Here is a 19,583-nt window from a genome sequence, read left to right as displayed (position 1 = left end):
TCATTATCACTTCCATTGTCATCATCTATCTCCACATCATACAGTTCATCATCAGTAGTTTTAGACTCATTATCACTTTCTGACCCAACCTCCTCTACATCACCCTCATTCCCACCATAAAGATATGCTGCTTCAAATGAATGCTGGATATTTTTGTTTGGAGTAAAGTCAGCAACAGCATACAATGGAGTCCTTTTTATAACCATGTTAGCTACCGCTTCCAGCTCGGCCCTAGATTCCACCTCAGCATCTCTAACAAAGTCATCAGGCAAACAACCCACATAAACATCCAACCAAGCACTTTTGTCTTTATCCTTTAACATATTTAATACACTAACTTCATCTCTTAATTCTATATAATTATATGTATCTTTAGGACAGTAGTAAATAGGGCCACAATTTGTATATCCTAAATCCCTAAGACTCCACAGTATATCCAATTTCCCAAACTTATCAGCATCTATCTTTGACTTGAAATATACCAACCCATCAACATAATGCCAAGTTCCAGAATTGCCTATCACTAATTTACCTCCATGGTGAATTTTAATGCTCAAATCACAATAAGGAATCTAATCTAAAAATATATACTATACTATACTCAACAAAGTAATGCAAACATTGACAATGACTTTCAGATACTCAACCAAAAGCATAAAGTTAAAAACCCTAATATACTACACTCGAACTTTTGCCCTGTCTTTTAACCAAAATTCACAAAAATGCCAAATGCTTAAAATAATCTAACTTTTTGCCCTGTCATTGTACCATTAAAGCATTAAAATAAGCTTACCTCTTGATTATATGTTGCAGTTTCTTCATTCACCTCAATCTCATCTGATGATCTCCTCCTTCGAATTGTTAATTTCCCTCTATTTCGATTCATTAAATCAATTAGGGTTTTGGCTTAGGGATTAAGAGAAGAACAGAGAATTGAAGCAGTCACAAGGGATTAAGAGATTAAGGGTTGGGGATTACGGTTTTGGATTTTCCATTGAGAAGAAGAACGGAGAATCGAAGGGTCTCGTTAGGGATTGGGGATCAAAAAGGCATTATTTTTACATTATATAAATAATTACATCAATTTCCACGTGTGTCTCCACATGTATTGTCTGACTTTTCAACCTAATCCACGTGGCAGCGCGTGGTCATCAACTGCGTTTTCATTTCGAAAGTTGGGGTTATGTCTTACGTTTTGACAAGTTTGAGGGGTAATTTGTTACAATTGAAAGTTGGGGGGGCTAGTTGCAACATTTGGACAAGTTCAGGGGGTTATTTGTGTATTAGGCCTAATAATTATATTAGAAAAATATTAATAATTTTAAGTTGTAATGGTAACAAATAAACCCATCATTAAATTTTTTGATAGCAAAAAGTAAAACCCCTTATTTGGAATAGTAACAAACAAGCCACTTAATAAAAGGTTTTGTCTTTATCGCCAAACACTAATTAGGTTTCCCTCCTCAAATTTCATTTCCAGCTCCTCGTTTCCTTTCCAAAATATCAGATCAAAACCCTAATGGAAATTTTCGTTAAATGCTCCAAAATTTCAGACCAAAATCCTAGTTGAAACTGTTTCCTCTCAGAATTTCTAAACTGTTGCTTAATTTGCGTGAGCTGCTCATAATCCCTAATTCAACTGTGCAACTACATCTCAATGCAAACAGCCATATCAGCTCCAATAGGCATTACTTGAAGCTGTAGAAGCATGTACTTCTTGAAACACTTTCACCCGCTAGAGCTCGTTTGAACATCCAAATTTATTGTTTATCTTAGAAATTAGAAAGAATATTTCATTTACTTCCTCTAACTTTGATTCCTCTAGGGTTTCTTGCTCCTAGTTTGCTTGATGAATTTAGGATTTCAGTTATCATTATAAATATGTTTTAATAAGGGATTTGTTTAATATTAATAATATATTTTTAGTAAAGCTTTCTAATCATTATAATTAGTTTGTAATAAGCAGATTTTTAATCATCGAAACTCGTTGTTAATAAGTTTTTTTTTTGTATTATTCTAATAACTTTCAATAAGCGGATATTTAATTATTATAAACATTTATTAATAATGGTAGATTTCCCATTATTATAAGTTTAATAATAAATGGACTCATTTTCACTATTAAAAACAATTAACAAGACAATGTTTAACAAGGAGTTTATATAGGACTTTTCCACTTATTAAAAGTTTTTAATAAGGGTATTTGGACTTTTAATAACACATTTTCTCATTACTAAAAGCACTTTTGTTAGTGTTAAGGACCAAATATTGTATTATTAAAATACAAAGATTAAATAATGTGTTAAGTAAAAATGCAGGGATTAATAAATTATTTATCCAAAAAAAGTTATAAATAGAAAATCAATAAATATTATTAAATTGAAAAGAACACAAGTCTTAGAAATAAGGAATAGCTAGTAGAGGCTGTGCTTTGGCAAGTGACAGGCCAAACTTTTCAGTCATATCCAATTCATTTGGTTGAATGCTATGTGATAACTTCTAATTAAATGAGTGGACGAGAGAAGCCAACATTAGATGCAACATTCTATGCGCTAATGGTAAACCTGGACAAATCCTTCTTCCCGCTCCAAATGGGATCAACTCAAAATCGCTTCCCTTCACATCAATTTTGCTTGCTAAAAATCTCTCTGGCTCGAACCTATCCGGGTTCTCCCATATAGTTCCATCTCTTCCCATAGCCCATACATTGACAAGTATCTGTGCATTTTTTGGTATCTTAAACCCACCAATCTCTACGTCGGATTCAGCTTTATGGGGTACCAAGAATGGAGCTGGCGGATGCAATCTAAAGATTTCTTTAACCGTTGCTTGTAGATAAGGCAACTTGTTAATATCAGATTCTTGAATATCTCCTTCTACTTCTTTAAGCTCTTTTTTGAGTTTCAAAAGTTTCTCGGGATTACGAAGTAACTCTTCCATTCCCCATTCTAATGTTTTTGAAGTTGTATCCATGCCCGCTATGAATAGATCCTACAGATACCATCAATTTATGTTTAAATATGTGACAAATGGGACAAGATGAAGACACTTCTTTCCCCATTCCATTCTAAACCGGGAAGCTAAATATATATAATAGCTGATCGAAACATAAGTGGTATCTGTCACCTAGCTAACACGTGTGGTTTCAGTCAGCTAGATGACAGTCAAGTATCATCTAGATAGCAGCAAGTGCTTTATCTCAACAAGGCTCAATTCAGAATCATTTTCTTGGCTTATATTAAGAAGAAAATCAAGTAGATCTTGCCTCTCCTCAACTACTGTGGATGAAGATTGCAATCTCTTTCTGATAATTCCATCAAATTTCTCAAACAAAACATCAAAACAAAGCTTCGTCCGCCGCCGAATTCCTTGAGGATCCATCATCTGAAGCAACGGAAAATAATCTGCAACATTGGGCTTTCCTGCTTCTTCCATTATATCAACAACTGCCTCATAAAACTGCAGACATAAATCAGAATCATAACTCCCTAAATCAATAGAAAAGAAGGTGTTCGATATCAGATTCAACACAGTAGTGAAAGCAGCTTGACCAATATCAATAGCTTCACCAATCTTGCAATTCTCTCCCACAAACCCTAACAACTCCTGCCCTTTTTTCTGACGAAGATTCTGGCTTGATTCCAGCTTTTTCAATGTGAATAATTCTATGGTCATGACTTTTCTGAGGCTCCTCCATTAATCTGAAACAGGTAGTGGTCATGTGCAAGAGCAGAATTTGGGATGGTTCGGCTAGATAGGGCTTGGTCATGTTTCTGTAATGCTTCTTTGGCAAATTCAGGGGAAGATATGACTATGGTTGTTATGGTTCCTAATTTGAGTGTCATTAAAGGTCCGAATTTTTTAGAGAGATTAGTGAGGGAGTGGTGTGGATTTATGCCCATTTCTAATATGTTTCCGATGATCGGAATGTTGGATGATTCGGTGTTTAGAGAGAGAGAGAGGTCGAATCTTAGAGAGAGAGAGATATAAATTGAATGAATAATGATTCCCTTGATTAGGGTTCGTATTGATCACATGTATATATATGACAGACATATGAATGTATACTAATTAGGTTTTCTGAACCCTAATTAGTTTTATAGTTTAGATACAACTCTAAGACTTAATCCTAGATATAATGGAATCTTATCTCTGCACACTAAATAGACTTGTGTACAGACTACAATTCTATTTAGTGTGAGGATAATTATCTGTAGAGATAATACAGATATTATCTCTAACACCCCCTTCAAGCCGATGTCGCGGAGAAACCAACAGTCGAGAGTGTAACTGCGTGAAGCGAAGACTGGGTAGCGGCTTGGTTAAAATGTTTGCTACTTGATCATCAGTAGGAATGAATCTGACATTGAGAAAACCATTTGTGACTTGTTCACGGACAAAGTCATAATCCAGCTCAATGTGTTTTGTGCGAGCATGGAACACAGGATTTGAGGTGAGATAAATCGCACCTACTTTTTCACACCATAATTGTACAGGGGGTGGTATGTGAAATCCCAAATCTTTCAACAATGATTTGAGCCAGAGTAATTCCGCTGTTGCATTTGCAACTGCTTTGTACTCACTTTCAGTGGACGATCTTGCAATGGTGGGTTGTTTTCGCGTTTTCCAGGAAACAATGCTATTCCCAATGTATACACAGAAAGCTCCAGTTGATCGTCTGTCATCCGGGCACCCCCCCCCCCCCCCCCCCCAAATCACTGTCCGAGTAGCAATGCATATGCGAAATGTGTTTAGGTGACATAAGGATGCCAAACTCAAGAGTTCCCTGAAGATACCAAAGCACCCTCTTTACACTCTTCCAGTGTTCATCCGTGGGACAGTGAAGGAACTGACATAGCTTGTTGACCGAGAAGGCAATGTCAGGTCGAGTGAGAAGAAGATATTGAAGAGCACCGACAACACTCTGATATTCATCCCCTGATGCAAGCGGAGTGCCAAGACTTTTTGACAACGTGGGAGTGGTACTCATAGGTGTCGTGATTGGTTTGGCATCCGCCATGTTTACACGATCAAGGATGTCGGCTGCATATTTTGCTTGACACAGGTGAATACCATCTTTTGAATACTGAATCTCAATGCCCAAGAAATATTCCGCACGTCCCAAATTGCGAATGGGAAATTCAGTTTCAATTGAAGAGATTACACTAACAATGTGAGCCGGTGAGTTACATGTGATAAGGATGTCATCCACATAACATAAGATGTATGTCTGAAGTCTTCTATTTTGGTGAACAAATAGGGAGTTATCAGCCAGTGACATGCGGAATCCAAGAGAAATTAGAAAATTTCGTAGGCGAGTGAACCATTCCCGCGGAGCCTGCTTTAGCCCATACAGACTCTTCTGGAGTAGACACACATGATCAGCTTTATCTGGATCATGAAACCCTTGTGGTTGTTCCATGTAAATTGTTTCAGTGAGGTTTCCATGGAGAAATGCATTCGAGACGTCAAGCTGATTGATGAACCACCTGTTTGCTGCAGCAATAGCCATAACTGTTCGTATAGTGGTTGCTTTTACTACTAGACTGAATGTTTCTTTGTAATCAATGCCCGATTTTTGAGTGAATCCACGTGCCACAAGCCGAGCTTTGTATCGATCAATTGATCCATCCGACTTTCGTTTTGTGCGAAAGAGCCAGCGAGAAGTAATAACATGTCTTCCTTGGGGTCGTTGAACAAATTTCCAAGTTCCGTTGTCAAGAAGGGCTTTGATTTCCTCTGACATGGCTTGCCGCCATTCTGGTAATTTGTGTGCTTTGCTAAAACACGTAGAATCAATCACCCCATTTTCATGTGACACTAGAAGTGCTTCAAATCTGCCACGTGAGTGCAGTGTTGAGTGACGTAATTGCATTGTATGACGTCTGGATGTATCTGGTTCGATTTTCGGTGTGGGTATCGTTGCCGTAGTGGTGCATAGCTCTTGTGCCGCACCATGCCGAGTGTCGGCTGTCACCATTATCGCTGTACTGGACAGGGGGGCTGGCGAGCTGTGGTGATTATGATCAACAAGAGGAACCCGTAATGTGATGTCACAAACTTGCGTGCCACTATAGGCATAGTTTAGATTGTCACTTGTCTCGCTAATTGCTGCAGCCTCATCGCTATTTGTGGCTTGCGGTTCCAACGACGCGGACTGATGTGTTTGGTGAGTCGCGTTGGTCGGATTCGCGGATGACTGAACAGGTAGCACAGGTGGAGGAGAAGAGGATGGAAGAGAGACAGGGATGAAAGTTTGAGGATTACCTGGATACGGTCCAACAATGGAAGGTAGTTCTAATGTCGTCGCATCCAACCCTGCGCTAGTGGAGAGAGGCGTGATGACCGGTTGAGCTGGCGGGAAGACTCCTTCATCATGTTTGACAAATTTACAGATGTAAATTCTGCATGTGGATATGTCTAAACATAACTCGCCAGAATGATTGGATGAAGGTCCAAGATAAACACAAAGTTTGGAACGAAAATCAAACTTGTTTTTGTTATAAGGCCGTAGTAACGGATAAATGCCACTACCAAATATTCGAAGGAACGAGTAAGCAGGTTGTCTTTGATAAAACATAAAAAAGGGAGAGCGATTCCTAAGTGTTTTGGTAGGAAGGATATTGATCATGCGTACGCTGTGAATCATAGCATAATTCCAGAATTTTAGAGGTAAATTGGCATTAGCAAGCATTGTTAAACACGTGTCTACAACATGTCTAATTTTTCGTTCGGCTATGCCATTTTGAGCATGTGTGTGTGGACAAGCAATTTTGTGCACAATTCCATTTTCATGGAGAAAAGGCTGAAGTTTTTGAAATTCTCCCCCAAAATCGGAGTAGAAGTTTTTAACTTTAGCATCATATTGATTTCTAATCATGGCAAAAAAAATTTGGAATGTTAAAGCTACTTCACTTTTATTCTTGAGACAAAATAACCAGCTAAAGCGAGTGAATTCATCAATGATAATCAAAAAATAACGATGTCCATTAAAAGAAAGAGTAGGGGCAGGACCCCAAACATCCAAATGCAAATTTTCAAAGTGAAAAGTACTAGAACGAACAATTGAAGGTAAAGAAGACTGAGATAATTTCCCTAAGGGACAAAAGGAACAAGTACTAGCAGGTGCGGATGATAGTAAACTATTGTCTTTTAAAATTCTACTAACTGTTTGATTCTGACAGTGACCAAGTCGTGCATGCCACCGCTCAAAGGAAACCTTCTCTCCGACTAGCGCCTCTTTCAAGTTGGGTGAAAGCACATAAAGCCCATCCTTACTCGGACTGTGTAACAGGATTTCCCCAGTAGTTTGATCCTTCACAAGAAAATGGTTAGACCAAAATTCAAAGAAACAAGCATTATCACGAGTAAATTTCTGAACAGACAATAATGACTTTGTAAGTTTTGGTACTAGCAAGATATCAGAAATTTTGAGATTATTGATATGAGATTGACCAAGATGAGAGATTTTCAAACCTTGCCCATTGCCAAAGTGGACCGTATCATTCCCAGGGTAGGGATGCATTTGTTGTAACTGGTTTGAATTAGCTGTCATATGATTTGTGGCTCCTGTGTCCGGGTACCAGGGTTGCGGCGGCCCACTGAATGGATCCATAGGAGTGTGCCATGCAACATTTTCCTGTGCACTAGGTCGCGATTGCTGTGTTGCAAACCCCTTAGGCCTCTTGCATTTGTCCACCCAATGGTTAAGATCACCGCAGTTAAAGCATTTACCGCTTCTCCTCTTTTTTGTTTTGGATTTTGCATTTGTAGAAGAAGAGACTATGGACACATTTGCTTCATGAGAGCTTAATTGTGGTACCGGAAGTGTGAAAGTGGGTTTCTTTGTGGATTGAATCATCCCTTCAACAGTTTTCAGCTTGCTCAACAATTGATAATAATCAATATGAATACCCTTGTGAGTTACTAAATTTTGAATGCATGACTTGAAAGGATCCCCAACATTCTTGTAAAGTAATGACGGTAGAAGGTGCATGGGATATGGATTGCCAGATGCAGCCAGATCATCAAGAATAGCCTTGAGTTTTTGCATATATTCACCAATGGGTAACTCATTTTGTTCAAACTCATGTAACTGAATGCTTAGGTGAAACTGTTTATCATCAGTAATAATGCCATACGCGTTTTCAAGTGCAACCCAGATATCATGTGAATAGTGAAAGCAAGTGATAATTTCATAAACTTCCTCTGTAATAGAATGTAATAGCAAGGACATCACAGCATTTTCTAACTCATCCCACACAGTGTAGGCTGGGTTAAGAATAACATTATCATTATTGGACAGAAAACCTCCCCTAGATAGAAATTTGGGTGGTGGTGGTATATTGCTTGTGATGTGATCAAAGTAATGATAAAATTTGAGGGTAGACACAATGGCCATCCTCCATGCTTTATAATTGTGTGGTGTTAATTTAATATGAGTCTGAGTATGCGTAGGATGAGAGCGAGGCTGATTAACAAATTCACTATTAGGTGTGGAGTAAGCTTGATAATTGGACGAGCCAATGTGGTTATGATGTTGATTGGTGGGACGAACTTGAGGTGGATTTGCATACAACGAGTCATTGGACTGTGTGTAAAAAGTAGAAGGTAATTGCAAACTATGATAGGACGGGGGAGGTCCAAAGCCAGGTCTGATAGGCGGTTGCGAAAAATTACCTAGAGGATGAAATAGCGGTGGGTGTTGCTACTGAACCGCTGTCCGTTGCGGCTGTTCTTGCTATCGCGGTCGAGGAAAGAGTCCTCCATCATGTTGTTCGAATAGATATGAGGAGGTGACCGACGACATTGGCGCCGTCGTGAAAGGAGACTCGAATCTCCAGCTAGACGACGGCTGAAGCGACGAGGCAGATGCTATATCCACGGTGTATTCCGTGTTGAAACTTCTGATTCTGCTGTTCGACCGAGCGGCCGCGGCAGCAGGTGGCGGAGTCGCGAAGCTGGTTGCTTCGCCTGTTTCTGCAATTGACATAATCGCAGACGGCGACGTGTTTCCTGCGTTCGGATTGTGAGCCGCGATTGGCATTGATTCGGATAGAAAGATTGACGACATCTGTTGTTCTTGAGATAGAGGTGCGGATTGATTGAGGGAATTGGGAGGGATTGATGCGGAAGTGGAGCCAGACAGATTTGAACCGTTTCCTGCTCGTGATACCATGTTGGATGATTCGATGTTTAGAGAGAGAGAGGCCGAATCTTAGAGAGAGAGAGATAAATTGAATGAATAATGATTTCCTTGATTAGGGTTCGTATTGATCACAGGTATATATATGATAGACATATGAATGTATACTAATTAGGTTTTCTGAACCCTAATTAGTTGTATAGTTTAGATACAACTCTAAGACTTAATCCTAGATATAATGGAATCTTATCTCTGCACACTAAATAGACTTGTGTACAGACTACAATTCTATTTATTGTGAGGATAATTATCCGTAGAGATAATACAGATATTATCTCTAACACGGAAACGGTGTCGGACCTGGTGGAAGGGAGAGGGCTTTGGATTTGAAAACATAGATGAATATTGCTGATGTGAAGGAAAATATTAACAGCAAACTCAGATAATCCATTAAGTTTTATAAAATACCCTCTTTGTGTATGCTTAAATAATGGAAAATGAATAGAATACGTACAATATTATCAAGAGCCCAACCACAGAAACCTCTCCAAAAGTTGCAGAAACAAAAAAAAAAAAACTGCCAATATTTCTTCTTCCTTTCTCTTCTCTTTTTCTATTTTGTTGATCTACTTTGAGGAGGATAAAGGATCTTCCTTCTTCCTCCTCACATGGGGTTAGATTTTTATATTTCTTTTTAAGTCTTTTTTAGTCTGTGTTTATATATTTCATCGGAACTCTTTATCCGTCTGATTATATCTGCTCTCTATTATTCTATCGTTTATACTCAGATCCGAATGTTTGGAATGGTCTAAAGGATGAAGTTTGGATTGCAGATGTCTCTCTATAGATTTGGATTTACGCGAAATATATTGTTGTTTTGTATTTTTTTTTTATGTCTTTTATGGTTTCTTTTTGCTCTTTGTAGTCATTTTCATCCCTTTGTGGATGTTGTTTTTGTTTTAGTGTGTAATCGTGTAAGGTTTTTACATTTTGTTTGTTGTATTTGTTCTTCTATTTTTATATAATGAAATTACAAGCATTTTTTCAAAAAAAAAAAAATAATAATAATAATGGAAAATGAAACTCTTACATTCAATTTTATAATTTATATATTATATTGCTAACAACTCAATAACTTGATGAGGCAAGATTAGATTTTTAACATTACTTGTCATTAATGCTTTGTCCATAAATATCAAAATTGTTTGTAGGACTTTTATAGAAAAAACAAGAGGGCAAATGTGTTAGGATTCGGAAATCACAAAGGGTGCCTAAGAAGAATCCTAAGTATTTGGATTAAGTTGAAGAAAGAAGACATGGACTGATATTCCACAAGTCAAGTTTCACGTGGACCATTTCCTTTTATTAGTATTTGTTTATGTTATTTAATTAGTGCAGCTGTTAGTGTTTGTTTTAGTGGGCATTAAGGGATCCTTGATTTAAGGAGTTAGTTGAGTGAATAGAATATGGTTGTTAAAGCCATTATCTGATGTTATTTACTTTCCTAGAAAATAGGATGCAGTTGTTATTTGCTTTTGTATTTAAATCCCTTGAAGTTAATGGAAAGGTATGATCATTCAACCAAACAAAATGTGGTGAATTCTTACCCTAAAAGAATATTATTCTATTTGTTCTAACTGGGACCTATCATTGGTATCAGAGCCGGTTACTATGGCATCAAACAGAGAAAGAATTGAGAGAGCAGAAGAGAAAATTGAGCTCTTACAGCAATGGTTCAATTCCATGGAAAATAGTCTCGTGAAGAGATTGCAAAGGCTGGAGTCCACTATCACTAAACTGTCCAACGTGATATTGGAAGAAAAAGCAACCGACCCGGAGACCTCGTAACTCAAAAAAGAAGGAACATATGACGAACACAGGCCGATGTTCGAATCCAGACCAGCTAAACTAGAATTTCCAAAATTCCAAGGAGATGATCCAACTATGTGGCACACCAGAGCTGAACAATACTTCGACTTTCAAATGACAGCTGAGTCCAAAAAGGTGCCCCTGGCCTCTTATCATTTAGAAGGTGAAGCTAATGAATGGTGGCAGTGGCTTAAGAAGGCATACAAAAATGATGGCAGGGTGGTCATATGGGAAACATTCGTTGAAGAGCTATGGATGAGGTTCGGTCTAGCAGAGGTAGAAAATTTCGATGAAGCTTTATCAAAAATAAAGCAGACAGGTTCGTTGCGGGAATATCAGAGGCAGTTTGAGAAGCTGGGGAACAGGGTTCATAGATGGACACGAAGGGCTTTGGTAGGGATGTTTATGGGAGGTCTCAAACCAGAAATAGCGGATCCAATCCGGTTATTTAAACCAAAAACTCTCAAAGATGCGATTGAATATGCTAGAATGAAAGATCAACAGCTACAGAAACAACGTCAATTTTCAAAACCATTCAACCAAGCATCCTTTGAGACTTATCCACTCAAGAAGGCTATAACCACGCCTACTAAGCGCCTCACTTAGGAAGAAATGCAGAAAAGGAGGGCACGAGGTTTATGTTTTAATTGCGATGAGAGATTCACACCAGGCCATCGATGTCAATCTCCTAAAATATTGCTACTAACAGTTGAGGATAACGACAATCTGGGCACTGATGACTTGGAAGTTTAGGAGGGATTGCCAGAGATTTCTTTACATGCCTTATCAGGTTGCGAAGGGAACAGAACTATGAGGGTCAAGGCAAAGATTGGCTCACATGTGCTGAATGCTCTCATTGACAGTGGATCCACACACAACTTCATCAATGATAAAGTGGCCCAATTTCTACAATTACCTATCCTAGCCACACACCCTTTTGCTATGAAAATTGCTAATGGCAACAACTTGACGTGTGAACGTCGTTTTGACAATGTGAAGATCATTGTTCAAGGTATTCCATTCTCAATTACTCTTTATGCCCTGCCTTTGATGGGTTTGGATATGGTTTTGGGAATACATTGGTTGGAGTTATTGGGGAAAGTAACATGTGATTGGAAGAAGATGACCATGGATTTTATGTGGGGTGGGAAACAACATCAGCTCCACGGGTTGGACAGTCCTCCTCTTGGGGTATCTACTACCAAGTCAGTGCTGAAGAATTCAAAATATGGATGCTCTGTCTATGCCATAAGCATCTAGACAGTTCATGACAGCGGAGAACAACAAATTGCCACAGATATGCAGAATTTATTGGATGCATTTGGGGATATCTTTGCAGAACCAAATAAGCTTCCCCCCCCCCCCCCCAACGAGAAATTGAGCACAAAATTACTCTCAAAGAAGGAGCTGAGCCAGTGAACGTGCGCCCATACAGGTTTTCCTACTTTCAAAAATCTGAAATTGAAAAACAAGTTCATAATATGCTACAATTGGGGTTAATCCGTCCTAGTACTAGTCCATTTTCCTATCCTGTTTTACTTGTTAAAAAAAGGATGGTTCCTGGCGTTTTTGCACGGATTATAGAGCTTTGAACGTTGTTACTATTAAAGATCGTTTTCCTATCCCTACAATTGATGACATGTTAGATGAGCTACATGGAGCTTCTTACTTTACCAAACTCGATTTGAGGGCGAGATATCACCAGGTACGAGTTCATCCCTTTGACATTACTAAAACTGCATTTAGAACCCATAATGGCCATTACGAATACTTACTTATGTCGTTTGGCCTTTGCAATGCACCTTCAACTTTCCAAGCCCTTATGAATTCCATTTTTTATCCGTATCTCAGAAAATTCATCCTCGTATTCTTTGATGACATCCTTATTTATAGCCCCAATTGGTCCCAGCATATTGAACATGTAAAAAAGGTTTTTGAAATTTTGAGGCATAATGAGATGTATGTGAAACTAAAAAAATGTGCTTTTGGGCAACAAGAAATTGAGTATCTTGGCCATATTGTCACTTCCCATGGTGTGAAGGTGGATGAATAAAAAATTCAGGCCATGGTAAAATGGCCCCGTCCTACTAATGTTTCAAAATTGCGTGGATTTTTAGGCTTGGCAGGTTACTATCGCAAATTTGTGCGGAATTATGGAGTTATCGCCCGACCCTTGACCAACTTATTGAAAAAAGGGCAATTCACATGGGGACAAGAAGTAGATCATGCATTCTTGGAGTTGAAAAATGCTATGACCAGCACCCCAACACTAGCCATGCCAGATTTTGAGCAGCCCTTCATTTTAGAGACTAATGCATCCCATGGCGGAATCGGAGCAGTCCTTATGCAGCAATCCTGGCCAATTGCCTACATGAGTCGCGCCCTTGGAATTGCGAAACAGACCTGGTCGGTCTATGCCAAGGAAATGTTGGCAATTATCGAAGCAATCCGCACATGGCGTCCCTACTTGCTTGGAAGGAAATTTTTTATTCATACTGATCAACGAGCCTTGAAATTTCTGTTGGAGCAGCGAGTAGCAACACCAGAACAACAAAAGTGGGTGGCCAAGCTTTTAGGGTACGACTATGAAATAATATATAAGCCAGGGATAGAAAATAAAGCTGCTGATGCATTGTCAAGGGTGAATGGCAGCCCGTGTTTGAACAACATCTCTATACCCATGACTTCCATATGGGACATGTTGAAGAAGGAAGCAGAGAACCACCCATATATGCTATCTATTACCAAGCATGCCCATGAGAAACCAGGAGAACCATATTCATGGAGGAATGGTCTGGTTTATTACAAAAACCTAGTTGTTATTCCACCACAGTCCACACTTATTGAGCTTTTACTGAAAGAATTCCACGACTCGCCCTTCGGTGGTCATTCAGGTACTTTGCGAACTTACAAAAGAATTGCCAGCCAATTTTATTGGCCATCCATGCATCAAACTATAAAGAAATACATCACCTCTTGTGACATCTGCCAACGAAACAAAGTCCTTACCCAACACCCCACCGGCCTATTACAACCCCTCCCTATCCCTTGTCAGTGTGGGAAGATATTTCCATGGATTTCATTGAAGGCCTGCCCCCTTCCCATGGCTTCAATACGATTCTCGTAGTAGTTGACCGCCTTACCAAATATAGCCACTTCATTCCAATTTCCTACCCCTATACTGCAAAGGCCATCGCTAAGAAATTTATTGATCATGTGATCAAGTTGCATGGTCTGCCACGTTCAATTGTAAGTGATCGTGATCCAACTTTTACTAGTAATTTCTGGCGAGAATTTTTTAACCTTTCCGGTACCAAATTAAATATGAGCTCTTCCTACCACCCCCAAACTGATGGCCAAACAGAGGTCACAAATCGATGTCTTGAACAATACCTCTGATGCTTCACTGCTCAACAGCCCCGCAAATGGACCACCTTCCTACCCTGGGCAGAATATTGGTACAACACGTCTAAGATGGATGAAGTGGATCAAATGCTAGCTGATAGGGATGTGATCTTACAGCAGCTAAAGGTAAACCTCTATGATGATCGCAACCAGATGAAACAGAGGGTTGATCTGAAAAGACGTGACATAGATTTCCAAGTTGGAGAATATGTGTTTCTGAAGTTGCATCCATTTCGCTAAACTTTCGTATACAAAAGAGCTTGTCACAAGCTAGCTAGCATCTACTATGGGCCATTCCAGATTATCGACAAAATTGGGACAGTAGCATATCGACTAAAGTTGCTAGATGGAGCTAGAATTCACAATGTTTTTCATGTTTCTCTGCTCAGAAAATTTGTGGGCGATCATATGCAAACCAATCCTACTCTTCCTCTATTGACAGTTAATGGAGAAATAGCACCTCAACCTGCAGCAATAATTGAAAACCGGTGGGTTCAGCAAGGGAGTGCCGATGTTGAGGAAAGCCTCGTTCAGTGGAAAGGCTTACCTATTGAAGACGCCACGTGGGAAAATACGGAAGAATTACTTGAAAAATTTGTTGTCACCAACCTTGAGGACAAGGTTGCTCTTAATGGGGAGGGTAATGTTAGGATTCAAAAATCACAAAGGGTGCCTAAGAAGAATCCTAAGTATTTGGATTAAGTTGAAGAAAGAAGACATGGACTGATATTCCACAAGTCAAGTTTCACGTGGACCATTTCCTTTTATTAGTATTTGTTTATGTTATTTAATTAGTGCAACTGTTAGTGTTTGTTTTAGTGGGTATTAAGGGATCCTTGATTTAAGGAGTTAGTTGAGTGAATAGAATATGACTGTTGAAGTCATTATCTGATGTTATTTACTTTCCTAGAAAATAGGATGCAGTTGTTATTTGCTTTTGTATTTAAATCTCTTGAAGTTAATGGAAAGGTATGATCATTCAACTAAACAAATTGTGGTGAATTCTTACCCTAAAAGAACATTATTCTATTTGTTCTGACTGGGACCTATCAAAATGTTTATAAAAACCTAAAATTCTACCTTAAATGCTTTTCAGGGCTCATATCTACTTATTATTGTATTTTCTAAATAAAAAAAATATATATATATATTCTCTCCCACAAAAAATTTGTTTTCCTGTAGTGATTGTGAATTGTTACATCACCCAATATTTGATAAGGACCGTAAGATATCTAATTAATGTCCATATATTAAAAATAATAGATTTTGTTTTGAAAAGTATATTAAATAATAGACTTGTGGACATGAATATTTGACAACTTAAATATCTAAAATAAAATAAAATAAGAATAGACTTGTATAACTTCATCAAAAAAAAAACCCTTATATAACACATATTTATTTTTTTTTATTTTTTTTTTAAGAATATAACACATATTTATTAGTTACTATATTTTTTACCTAACATTTTGTTTAGTTTTCATATACTTAATAATATATTGTTTAGTTTACAATTTTTGTTCTATTCTACAGTTTAGTCCCTTACAAAGGGACTAAGTTGTTCAATAATTTAAATATTTGAAGAACTAAACTGTTGAATAAAACAAAAGTTACACTACAAAAAAACGAGTACTAATATGCAAAATTTAGTAAAGATGTAAAATACACTTATTAAAAGTATATTTTTCATACATATAATAATGTTAAATTCTATTAATATACTATTAATTAGAAAAACCCTTCTTCTTTTTTTTGTTAAATTTTATTAAAATTTTCCCTTATTAGTTCACTCTAAATTAAAATATTTTTATTTTTATTTCTTTATTAAAATTAAAACCATGAAAAAAAGGTAAATACTTATTAATTGTAATAGTAACAAATAAATCATTTATTAAAACGTTTTAATAGCAAAAGTAAAACTCTTAATAATTATATTAGAAAAATGTAAATAATTATAAATTGTAATGGTAACAAATAAACCCGTTATTAATTTTTTTGATAGCAAAAAGTAAAACCCCTTATTTGGAAGAGTAACAAACAAACCACTTAATAAAAGGTTTTGGTTTTACCGCCAAACACTAATTAGGTTTCCATCCTCAAATTTCATTTCCAGCTCCTCGTTTCCCTTCAAAAATGTCAAATCAAAACCCTAATGGAAATCGTTTTCTCCTCAAATTTGGTTTTCGTTAAATGCTCCAAAATTTCACACCAAAATCCTAGTTGAAACTGTTTCCTTTCAAAATTTCTCAACTGTTGCTCAATTTGCGCGAGCTGCTCACAATCCCTAATTCAACTGTGTGACTAGTCACACAACGTAGACCACCATATCAGCTCTGATGGCCATCACTTGAAGATGTAGAAGCACGTACTTTTTGAAACACTTTCACCTATTGGAGCTCGTTTGAACATCCAAATTTATTGTTTATCTTAGAAACTAGAAAGAGTATCTCCTTTACTTCCTCTCACTTTGATTCCTCTAGGTTTCCTTGCTCCTAGTTTGCTTGATGATTACGGTTTTCAGTTATCATTATAAATACTTTTAATATGGGATTTTTTTATTATTAATAATAATTTTAATAAGAGTTTTTAATCACTATAATTAGTTTGTAATAAGGGGCTTTTTAATCATCTAAATTCGTTCTTAATAAGAATTTTTTGTATTATTCTAATTAATTTTAAAAAGCGGATAATTAATTATTATAAACATTTATTAATATTAGTAGATTTCCCATTATTGTAAGTTTAATAATAAACGGACTCATTTTCGTTATTAAAAACAATTAGTAAGGTAACGTTTAACAAGGGTCCATAAGAGGCGTTTCTACTTATTAAAAGCTTTTATTAAGGGTATTTGGACTTTTAATAACAATGGTTTTCATTACTAAAAGCTCTTTTTTTACTGTTAATGACCAAATATTGTAATATTAAAAACAAAGACTAAACAATGTGGGGATTAATAAATTATTTATCCAAAAAAGAAGTTATAATAGAAAATCAATAAATATTATTAAAATGAAAGGCAATACAAGTCTCAAAAATAAGGAATAGCTAGTAGAGGTTGTGCTTTGGCGAGTGACAAGCCAAACTTTTCAGTCATATTCAATTCATTTGGTTGAATGTTATGTGCTAACTTCCAATTAAATGAGTGGACGAGAGAAGCCAACATTAGATGCAACATTCTATGCGCTAATGGCAAACCTGGACAAATCCTTCTCCCCGCTCCAAATGGGATCAACTCGAAATCTCTTCCCTTCATGTCAATTTTGCTTGCTAAAAATCTTTCTGGCTCGAACCTATCCGGGTTCTCCCATATCTTTCCATCTCTTCCCATAGCCCATACATTGACAAGTATCTGTGCATTTTTTGGTATCTTAAACCCACCAATCTCCACGTCAGATTCAGCTTTATGGGGTACCAAGAATGGGGCTGGCGGATGCAATCTAAAGATTTCTTTAACCGTTGCTTGTAGATAAGGCAACTTCTTAATATCAGATTCTTGAATTTCTCCTTCTACTTCTTTGAGCTCTTTTTTGAGTTTCAAAAGCTTCTCGGGATTACGAAGTAGCTCTGCCATTCCCCATTCTAATGTTTTTGCAGTTGTATCGGTGCCCGCTACGAAAAGATCCTACAGATGAATTCATTAGAGACCATCAATTTTTGTTTAAATAGGTGACAAATGGGGCAAGATGAAGACACTTCTTTCCCCATTCCCTTCTAAAAGGGGAATCTAAAAATAATAAACAGCTGATCAAAACGATAGGTGGTGGCTGTCACCTAGCTAACACGTGTCGTTTCAGTCGGCTAGATGGCAGTCACGTGTCATCTAGATGACAAAAATTAGAGAGAAATTAAAATTAAGTACTCACCAAAAGCAAATGCTTTATCTCAACAAGACTCAAATCAGAATCATTTTCCTCTTGGCTCATATTAAGAAGGAAATCAAGTAGATCTTGCCTCTCCTCAACTATTCTGGATGAAGATTGCAATCTCTTTCTGATAATTCCATCAAATTTCTCAAACAAAACATCCAAACAAATCTTCGTCCGCCTCCGAATTCCTTGAGGATCCATCATCTGAATCAACGGAAAATAATCTGCAACATTAGGCTTTCCTGCTTCTTCCATTATATCAACAACTGCCTCATAAAACTGCAGACATAAATCAGAATCATAACTCCCTAAATCAATAGAAAAGAAGGTGTTCGATATCAGATTCAGCACAGTAGTAAAAGCAGCTTGAGCAATATCAACAACTTCCCCAATCTTACACTTCTCTCCCACAAACCCTAACAACTCCTGCACTTTTTTCTGCCGAAGATTCTGGCTTGATTCCAACTTTTTCAATGTGAATAATTCTATGGTCATGACTTTTCTGAGGCTCCTCCATTGATCTGAAACAGGTAGCCATGCCACTGAGAACTTGTAGTGGTCATGTGCAAGAGCAGAATTTGGGATGGTTCGGCTAGATAAGGCTTGGTCATGTTTTTGTAATGCTTCTTTGGCATATTCAGGGGAAGATATGACTATGGTTGTTATTGTTCCTAATTTGAGTGTCATTAAAGGTCCGAATTTTTTAGAGAGATTAGTGAGGGAGTGGTGTGGATTTATGCCCATTTCTAATATGTTTCCGATGATCGGAAACGGTTTCGGACCGGGTGGAAGGGAGAGGGGTTTGGATTTGAAAACATAGATGAATATTGCTGATGTGAAGGAAAATACTAACAGGATACTCAGATAATCCATTGAGATGAGTTTTATAAAATACTTTCTTTGTGTATGCTTAAATAATGGAAAGAGGAAACTCTTACATTTAGTTTTACAGTATGGGCTATATATGTCCCAATCAAACATTTAATTTCTTTTTTCTCATTATTGCTAACAACTCAATAACTTGATAAGGCAAGATTAGCTTTTTAACATTACTTGTCATTAATGCTTTGTCCACAAATATCAAAATTGTTGGTATTTCAGGCGGATTCTTGATGAAGATGTGAGTTAAAATATGGGCTTAATACATTATTTGGGTTGTGAACTTGTCCAAAAGTTTGATTCCTTTCAACTTGTATAAAATGTCCAGTTAGCTCTTTCAAACTTCTGTAAAATCTAATCAATTGATCACTCGTTGAAAAAAAAAAGTAAATTAAATGTGGAAGATATATTCTACG

The 19,583-nt window shown here is 37.3% G+C and overlaps 1 protein-coding gene across 1 annotated transcript; it reads right to left on the bottom strand.

Moving 5' to 3' along the window:
* Positions 1–17,400: 17,400 nt before the first annotated feature.
* LOC136220308 (cytochrome P450 76T24-like) lies at positions 17,401–19,185 on the bottom strand. The gene is made up of 2 exons (XM_066008116.1): positions 18,286–19,185; positions 17,401–18,044 (listed from the first exon to the last, which is right to left on the bottom strand). Exons 1-2 carry the CDS (start codon positions 19,159–19,161, stop codon positions 17,451–17,453), a joined length of 1,470 nt encoding a protein of 489 aa, XP_065864188.1. The 5' UTR covers positions 19,162–19,185; the 3' UTR covers positions 17,401–17,450.
* Positions 19,186–19,583: the final 398 nt, after the last annotated feature.

Source organism: Euphorbia lathyris, chromosome 2 (genome assembly GCF_963576675.1).
Source record: "Euphorbia lathyris chromosome 2, ddEupLath1.1, whole genome shotgun sequence".
NCBI classification, from domain to species: domain Eukaryota; kingdom Viridiplantae; phylum Streptophyta; class Magnoliopsida; order Malpighiales; family Euphorbiaceae; genus Euphorbia; species Euphorbia lathyris.
This window is presented reverse-complemented; position numbering and strand designations above follow the sequence as displayed.